Raw genomic sequence first — 9,762 nt, 5'->3', positions numbered from 1 at the left:
TAGGAGGCGGCTGGAGGTCTCCTTTGGGTAAGGTGATATTTTTCCCTTTAACACATGTTGAACCCCAGCCTGCCCTATGGGGCTTCTCGGATCCACGACAGCTATTTTACTGGCGCAAATTCAGGAAACCCTGTGTAACACCAGGAGGGGGGTATGGTAGGGGGGTATGGTATGGCGGAGAATACCTCCGCCGATCCTGCCCTCCTCCCAAGCTGATCTACCCCATTTAGCCCTCTCCCACCCAGAAAAGTCCCTCCGCATCACCCTCCCCATGCTCCTGTGCCTACCTGCTCTGTCTGGTGCTGCTCCTGGACATAGTACCAGCAGGCCAGTACAGGCCTTTGAGCCAGCGCTGCAAGCTCACAAGTAGCTGCAAGCATGGCATACTTGCTACTGCTCTGAGCTAGCTCAGGGATTGCTGCGCCAGCTCAGGTAGCAATTTGGGTTGTGCAATCAGTCAAGCATTGTAATGCATTGTTAGCAGAATCTGAGATTTCTTCCTTTAAGAAAAAAGATTAGGGATTAGTTATGTGCCTAGAAACCATCCACAGAGAAATCTAAATTGTTATATTAAATATGTTATATAGCTGCCTCAAGAGACAAGAATTTGGATTTGTGTTAATGTTTTGGTGTTCATTTACATCTGATCCCATGTTTCAGACAGGGTATACAGTTTTCAGCATGCACTTTCTAAACTACTTGATCACCCAGCATTTATGAAGAATGTCTCATATTACTAAGTCACAGCATATAATTTTATGAGATTTCTCTTTAGTAAATATTTAAATATCCATTAATTTATATTTACTACAGTCAAGCAAATCATTTTAATTGAGATGAGTTTCTTAAATGGATGTGTTGGCTGAAACAATTTTATTTTGCACGTACAGTACTCTGCGCAATTCTCTATGGAAGAAAAATTGAATAAAGTTCCCCAAGAATGGGTCGGGTCAGGTCAGTTATTTCAATTAGAAGGAGTAATGAAATTTCACTAAACTATTAGATACCACTTAGTCCACATATAAGATAAATAGGATGCTTAATTCCTCTTGACATGTCCCATAGTTATGCAATCCTCACTTTCTCATATGTTCAATCTCCAATTCCCATTCAGTTTTCATAATTTGGCAGCCATTTTAGTAAATCTTTATTAGCTGTATCATTAATCATTCATTAACCGAGCAGATTCCCATTACCACTGCTTTTCAAATACAATATGGAATAGTCTGCTTTGATGTAGAATAAAACTGAGCTCACCATACCTATATGGTTAACTGGTGAAGAAGCTCACTGAATAACAACCTCCCATCTTGTTTCACTAACATGAATCTCTTATTTCCTGAATTCTTCATGTCATTTCCAGAGAAAGAAATGTCCCATTTCATCTGTTTTGAAGAAGGGCTCTTACTCTAAGCATTTGGTTCTAAAAATGATTTTATCTCATACTTTTCTAAAACTGCCTAGAGTGATAATTATACATCTTTCCAGTTCATTGTACATCCTGTTTCGGTTACTCCTAGGGCATGCACCCCACCACCCAACTCTACTGATGTATACTTCTGTCACAACCTGATGCCATACAAAGCCCAACAGAATGATTGCCATGCAGTGCAACATAATCATGTTTCCTCAGAAGTAAGTCCCACTGAATTCAGTGGTGTTTACTTCCATGTAAACATGTATAGGACTGCAGCCTTAAATTCCTTTATCCAACCCCCCCCCAGCCCAGACCAATGGAGTCATTGCCTGAATTTAAAAGGCTGCATCCTACCTGTTGAGACAATGCCTACTGTTCCTTCACCAACCAGCTTATGCTGATGTGCAGGGCTTCCATAGTTCTGATTTTACATTTTAAGGCAGGGGTGCCCAAACCCTGGCCCTGGGGCCACTTGTGGTCCTTGAGGCCTCTCAATGCGGCCCTCAGGAAGCCCACAGTTTCCAATGAGCCTCTGGCCCTCTGGAGATTTGTTGGAGCCCACACTGGCCCGACACAACTGCTCTCAGCGCGAGTGTGACTGTTTGACCTCTCACATGAGCTGTGGGATGAGGGCTTCCTCCACTGCTTGCTGTTTCATGTCTGTGATGCAGTAGCGGCAGCAAAGGAAAGGCCAGCCTTGCTTTGTGCAAGGCCTTTTATAGGCCTTGAGCTATTGCAAGACCTTCATTCATTCATATCAGTTCATCTTTAATATATTCATTTATGTAAACTTATGTAAATTTATTCAAATTTTAAATGTAAATTAATTCTTTTTTTCCCCGGCCCCCGATACAGTGTCAGAGAGATGATGTGGCTCTTCTGCCAAAAAGTTTGGACACCCCTGTTTTAAGGGATTTTCATTTAATCTTCATCCCTTGGTTTTTGTGCTTTATATTCCAGTATTTTTACTGTTACATACAGCCAGTGCTTTTTTTGTAAATAAAAAAGTTCAGGAACTCACTTGTTAATCTTTTATTTATTTATTTATTTATTTATTTAAAAACCATTTTTTATTGGAGAAATAAAATATTTTTTATGTGCTTCCCCCCTAAAGATGAACTTACTTCTGAGTAGACATGCATAGGATTTGGCTGTCAATCTCCACATTCCCTTCCCCCTAGCTATTTTTTCTACACATGGGGAAAAATACTGTACAGGTGCACTTGTAGCGTGTAGTATGTAGTGTGGCACTACTTCGAGGAGAGGAAGCAGTGAATGGATTCCGAAAAATGGCTTACATGAGTTCCATGTAATAAAATTACTCGAAGCAGCTGTGGGAGTAAGAACAAAAATTCTTACACGAGAGGGGTCCTTAGGTGCACATAGAAACAGCTACGTTTGCAAACAAGCGATTAAATATGGTTTAATTCAGGTATCAGAATACTCTGTGTCTTTGAGAAGGTGCTTGGCATGCAATTGTATGTTCTCTGCTGCCCTGAGCAGCTGCTGTGCATTGCTGGAGAGGAGCTGCAAACGCTGGCTGGCGGAGGGCATGCTTGTGGGGGAAGGATGAGGAGGATCTCTGGCAAGGCTGGACAGCACGTTGTACACACATAGAATCCTTTTCACCTGCCCCTAGCATGTGAATACGGGTGCAGATATATATCTCTGCCAGGATTAAGAGCCCAATCCTAGGTATGTCTACTCTGAAGTAAGTCTCATTCTAGTCAATGGAGCTTACTCCCTGGAAAGTGCCTAGGATTGCAGCCTAAGAGCCCAATCCTATGCATGTCTACTCAGAAGTCCACTTTAGTGAATGGGGCTTACTGTGGATAGGATGGCAGCCTCAGGGCCCAATCCTGTGCCTGTCTACTCAGAAGTCAGTCCCATTAGAGGCAGTGGGGCTTCCTCCCAGGAAAGTGTGGACAGGACTGCAGCCTCAGAGCCCCTCCTGTGGCTGTCTACTCAGAAGTCAGTCCCACTAGAAGCAGTGGGGCTTTCTCCCAGGAAAGAGGACTGCAGCCTCAGAGCCTTCCTCTGCCTGTCTACTCAGGCTGCAAGGCTATGACACTTTCCCAGGAGCAAGCCCCATTGAGACCCACCCACCCAGCCCCACCCACCCAGCGAATGCCACCCTTGGAGATGGGGGCAGGAGGAGGTCATTGTGCAGTCAGGCAGGGGCCAGGCACCCGCCCACCCTGCACCCCCCAGCACCCACCCAGTGAATGCCACTATTTTGCTCCCCCCCCTCCTGGAATGGCTCCAAAGGGGAGGGGCCCCTGCAAAAAGGTGCCGGAAAAAGGTGCCCCCGCGTTCCATTAGAAAAAAAGCCCTGCATACAGCAAAGGATAATTTTAAAGATTTTAATTGCAGGTGTGCATCATTAGTGGCCTTCAGCCTAATGATAGACCGAACAGATTGAGTGCATATAGGACAGTGATGAAAGAAAAACAAAGAGGCTCTTAATGAGGCAATCCAGTCTCCAGCAGCCTGTGCAGCAAGTGTCCGCACAGCAAAGAAGAGTCTGTGCAGTGAATGTCTGGCAGAGAGTGTCTGTTTACACAACAAGGACACTAGATGGGGCTAAATGGTCACTAATGGCCTAATCACATAAGGACAGGGATCGGGATTGACGGAGAACATAACCCTGTCATTAAGTGACGCACATCTGTATTTTAAAGCAGTGCCTACAAGCAATTTTTTTCCTTTCTTCCTGCCAGGAATATCACACAGTAGACCTATAATACTGTTTCGTTTTATAAACATATAAAAACATAATACAAATATTCTTGCACAATTTTTTTTAGTGCAGGTTTGGCCTTCCCTTCAATATGAATGAATATACACAGTAGCTTGTTAAAAGTACAGGTCTGTAACGTTTATCCAAATGCAGTCACATACCATGCGAGCATCAAGTAATATATTAAAAATAAAATACTGAAAATAATGGGAACCCACCTGAAATTGGCTTGCGACCCACCTAGTGGGTCCCGACCCACAGTTGAGAAACACTACCTTAGAGCAGGGGTCTCCAAACCCTGGCCTGGGGGCCAGATGTGGCCCGTGACAAGCCTCGATCCGGCCTGGGCCAGCCTTTGATCCCCTGAGAGCTTCTGGCCCAGTTGACCAAACACAACTGGAGTTGTGCTTGTGGAGTGAGGGAATGGGGGCCCATTTAAGTTGGACTGTGTTGGTGTTTGGAGAAATCCTGGACATTTCAGCTCATTCATTCATTCATCTAAGTTCCCTCTCTAATGTATTTATTTAAATTTTATATTTAATTTTTTTTCCTGGCCCTCCTCACTGTGCCAGATATTTGATGCAGTCCTTCAGCCGAAAAGTTTAGAGACCCCTGCCTTAGAGGAAACACTGCTTGCAGGATGTTCCCTTCTCTTACTTCCTTCAAATCTCTTCTCAAAATCCATCTTTTTTTGTGAAGCCTTTGGTACTACCCCTTTGTCTTTCTACCATACAGGCAGCCCAATCCTGAGCTCCCACAGCATGTGGCTGAGGCGGCACCTAAAACAGATGCCGCAGCATCCTGCGCGCCAATGGCAGCTACAGGCGGCAACTCAGGAGAAGGGGACTTTCATCTCCTTCTCCCGGGTAAGGGAAGTAGCCCTGCAATGGGAAGAGCATTTGTGTCTGACACTGAGCCCCACACAAACACTCTAGATTGGTGGAGCAGAGCTCCACCAGAACCACCTCCCTCCCTCCCCACTCCCTCCCCCCGCATGCCTCCAACCCGCCCTCTCCCTGCCTCGCTATCACGTCTCCTCCCTGCCCTCTCCCTGCCTCCCCGGAACGCCTCCTCCCCGCCTTCCCCCTGCCCCCCTTTCCTCTCCCGTGGCTCAGCAGTCCATGTGAGTAGGTGAAGTAAAGTTAGCATAGGCATTTGCCTGGTGGTATGGCATGTTTGCAGCAGTGTGTGCCAGCGGTAAACTGGTGCATTGAGCCTAGGATTGGGATCTAAGTAAACATAACTGAAATAATCACATATTCTTCCCCGTCTAGCCTGGCACCATCCCTTTGTTGTCTGACTTGACTCTATTTTAGATCCTTGGGGAGGGACTTCTACAAAGCATGATGCACACGGGTGGTGCTATATAAATTGATAAAGAAATAATCTCCTTTCCAAGTTGTTGCAAGGATTCCTAAGCCTAAGCAAAATACTTCTGAGAGAGAGAGAGAGAGAGAGAGAGAGAGAGAGATAAAACTGTACTATATAGTACTATAACTGCAATATATACATATACTATAGTTTACAATATAAAACTATTATTTTTGGTCCCTGGAAATATCAGAAATAAAGAATTTACTATGTTGAGTACATTTATACATCAAGTATGTTGAGTATAACCAGGAACATTTATGTGGATTTATATTTAGTAAATTCATCCTGTTATATCCCTGTGTGTTACACACTGAGCAATTCTAAGCATGTTTAGACAGAAGTAAGCCCCACTAATTTTAATGAAGCTTACTCCATAGTAAGCATGCACAAGATTTCAGCCTCAAGCTAAAGATTCCTTGATTTATTCTCCAAAGTAAGCATAAGAGAACATCTTGCACAAGTGGAACAGGACTTGTCTCTTATTAATTCAGTGCTCTACAATGAAAATGTAAGGAATGTTAAAGAGGCAACAGAAGCAACATTTCTCAATTTTTTCTGAATACTGTCCAAATACAGCACAGTGACTGATCATAGCCGGAAATTAGTGGAAGAGACATTCACTTGAGGGGAAAAAAATATGAAATGGCAAATGTCTTTATTCTCTCTAGTCACAGCAAATTGTAATCAAGGAAGTGAACAGTTTATAAAACCACAATAGCAAACTTAGTTTCTGTAAAGGGTTGCATTTCTGTATTTAAATAAACGTTCAGCAGCAGCTTATTTTACATGGTTTTATGTTGTAAGCATGCCTATTTCTATTTTTAAGAAAAGGAAAGAAAAAGAAACTTGCTCTTGTACCAGATAACAGTTGATTTGTTTCAGAAGATGATTTATTTCCAGAGGATACAAGAGTTCACACACTGTCTTTGCCAATTCATGTTAAGACTACCAGTCTACTGAAACTACTTTGTTGTCAGCCACTCCCTGACAACACCAATCTATGAAGTTCTATCATCAGAATAAAGGAAAGACCTACTCCTTGACCACAGCGTCTTTTAGGGCACAATCCTAACCCCTTATTGTCAGTGCTTTCCAGCACTGACATAAGGGCAATGCAGCTGTGAGGTAAGGGAACAAATATTCCCTTACTTTGAGGAGGCCTCCATGAGTGCCACCCAACTGCAGGATGCAGCTAACGTCCCATCGGCACCGCTATGCCAGTGCTGGAAAGTACTGACATAAGGGGTTAGGATTGCACCCTTAATGTCATGGCACATAATTCCCACTAGACATACTTTGCATAGTCACAAAATCCATCTAATTTTGGAGTATTTTCACAAGCAAATCCATCTAATTTGGCAGTATTTTCTTCAGTAAATTTTAAAATTAGGTATCCAGCTTTTAAACTATTTTTTTTTTAATTCTGACACACAGTTCACAAGCACCACAGTTGTTATTTAATACCTTCCACAACTTTCATAATATGAGATGGCCAGCATTGTAAATAACTCTCTTCCTTTTGGTGTGCCACTGTTTGATAAGCTGACACTGATTTTTATCTACACACTTGTACATCCAAATGCACTCATTCATCTATTTGCATTTAGAACTGTTTTTACTGCATGCTGGCCAGTCATTCTCCACTGTGTTACATAGGATGACTGTGAAATATTTTCCAGTGAACTTGCCCATCTATGAGAAGCTTAGACTATTACTGAATTAGATCACAGATACCAATTTCACCTGTCATCTACACTGTCCAGTTCCACAGGGAAAATAAGCCTGAAGTTTCCTTACAATGCTACTCTAATCATCTAAAAAATCCCATTAAGCGTCTGACTATCCTCTTGCAAAGTCATGATTTCCCCCCCAAAAGTTAAGAATTCCTGAACTCCATGGAAAACTTGCATGTCCTTGGCATTTCCGAAATAATAATAATCATTATAGGAGCACGTGTTAACTATGACTAGGCCCAGTGACGCTTGCAAAGCACATAGTAATCATCTCTTTCCTCACGAAAGAACTAACTAGGGCTTTAACACTTTTCTCCACAAGCCTAGGAAAATTTGCACAGAACATACTTCCATTGAATCTGGAGGCATTTACTCCTGAGTAAGCATGACTAAAGTTGGATTACAAGTTTCCTTTCAAGTTTCTTGAAGCAAGTAAAAATCCATCAAAATTTGAACACAGACTGAAGTCCAGGATGTGGGGTTCACATCCTCCAATGGTCTACTAATAAATAAACCTCTCCCAAACTCCTGTGGCACACAACAATGTGCGGTGACACATTGGTTGAAAATCACTGCCTTAAGGAATGTTCGTTCCCTAGAGTGTCATAAAATTAGGAGGAAATACCTCAAAGCACCTATTTTCTTCAAAGTCATACTACTGTATTTTAATAATTTAAAAAATAGTAAGACACACACACCACTACGCTGTCAACTAGTTTCACAAGTATTCCAAGAGCAAGGTACTAACCAATATAGATATACCTTTACATACTGAACACACAGAGAAATAAAACAACATACTGAAACCCACAGGTTCTGTAGTTAACCCTCCAAACCTTGACTCCACATGGAAGATAAGTTATAGTCTATTACTGCTGGGGTCAAGTCCTTCCCCCACCCAGATCTTTCAGCAGCTGAGGCGCATGGGCAAGACAAAGTCATAAAACTCTGAGCAAGCAGAATGAAGCAAGTGACTAAGCAGAGAAGCTGTAATGACTCTTTGCAAAACTTTAACCGGACAAGCGGGATGCCTCCTATCTCCAATGAGGTACTAGAGCTGGAAAAACAGGAGAGTTCATTTTTTAAAAAGAAACAGAGGGGTAGCAATGCCTTACCTTGTTGGAGTAAGGGGGCTTGCTGAGGTTGATTCCATCCCGGATGAGTTTATCCCTAATCATGATTTTCAGTCTGAGCTTGGGGTAAGTCACCAGCTCCTTGGTGGAGATGCCCACTTTCCTGGGATGTTCCTGGGTCTTCTTAGAAGGGTGCCCCTTCCAAGTCTTGGCCTCATACTGCTCCACCAGGTGGCTGGTGTAGATCTCCGGGGAGGGCAAGCAGTGCTGAGGTTCCAAGGTGAAGTAAAGCCCGGCGGTGGTCTCGTCCTGCTCCTTCAGCCTCCGCACGGCCTCATGGATCCGGCGCCTGTGCTGGGGCACGGAGACCCCGATGGCATCCAAGTCCGGCTCGCCGATCTGCTTGCAGACCTCCAGGTCGTCATAGCCATTGTCCACGAAGGACTCGGCGTACTGCGAGAGCTTCAGGGTCTTCAGCCACTCGTACACGATGTTGGCGCACATGATGGAAGGAAGCGATGCTGGCTGGGGGGAGGGGGAGGAGGAGGAGGAAGGATCCAGCTGCAACTTTGGACACCCCCAGTAGCTTTCCTTGCAGGAAAAAGGGGGTCCCCCCAAACCAGACCCAACAGGAAGAGAGATGCAGGGAGCGGTGGTCAGCAAGACGCCATCATCCCCTGGGCAGGGGGGGATTGAATCCCAAAGCAGCTCCCACAGCAGCGAGTGGCGGGCAGTGCCAAGACAAGCGCCTGGCTAAGCCTCTCCTCTTCTCGCCCACATCAGACCCGGACGTCTCCAGCCCTCAGGAGGGGCGGCACCAGCGGCCACCCGCCGCCCAGAGGTCCCTGCAGGCAGGGTCCCATCTCCCCAGCAGGCAGGAGCGACTGCGTGGCTTTGGCTTGCTGTCACTGCTCGCTCGCTCTTCCCCCCCCCCAGTTCCTTTGCCTCCTGCCTACTCGGGAGTCAGTCCCGTGACAGTCACTCCGGGCTGCAGCCTCAGTCAGCTGCGCCCGCGAAGGATGCTCCGCTGCTCTGCTCTGCTCTGCTGGGGGCTTAGCGAGAGCGCGCGCCTGGATCCTCACCTCGCTCCAGGTTGAGGAGGGAGGGGAGGACCAGACCTCCTTCACACGCTCGCCCTCCCGCCCGCTTGCGCAACAGCCTCGTCGCCTCCTGTCCCTTCTCGTCAGGCTGCGTGTGTGCAGAGCGGTGGCGCTTTCCTCCCTCCTCGGGGCCACCCAGCCTTCCTCTGGGGACTGGCACTTGCCCGGCTTCGCCCTCCTACCTGGGAGGATGCCCAGTCAGCCGAGCCCCCCCCCCCCATTCAACAGTTTCCCAGGCTCCCGCCTTTTCAGCGCCGCGCGCCTGGGGGCTCCCTCTCACCACCTGACAACTTTGCCTGGGGAGAGGCGCCACAGAGACTGATTG

The 9,762-nt window shown here is 45.7% G+C and overlaps 1 protein-coding gene across 1 annotated transcript; it reads right to left on the bottom strand.

The window, feature by feature from the left end:
* Positions 1–428: 428 nt before the first annotated feature.
* On the bottom strand, positions 429–8,841 carry SAMD5 (sterile alpha motif domain containing 5). The gene is made up of 2 exons (XM_066622753.1): positions 8,380–8,841; positions 429–500 (listed from the first exon to the last, which is right to left on the bottom strand). Exons 1-2 carry the CDS (start codon positions 8,839–8,841, stop codon positions 429–431), a joined length of 534 nt encoding a protein of 177 aa, XP_066478850.1.
* Positions 8,842–9,762: the final 921 nt, after the last annotated feature.

The sequence above is a fragment of the Tiliqua scincoides genome, chromosome 1 (assembly GCF_035046505.1).
Source record: "Tiliqua scincoides isolate rTilSci1 chromosome 1, rTilSci1.hap2, whole genome shotgun sequence".
In the NCBI taxonomy this organism is placed as follows: Eukaryota; Metazoa; Chordata; class Lepidosauria; order Squamata; family Scincidae; genus Tiliqua; species Tiliqua scincoides.
Note: the sequence above shows the minus strand (reverse complement) of the source record. Positions and strands in the feature narration are given on the sequence as shown.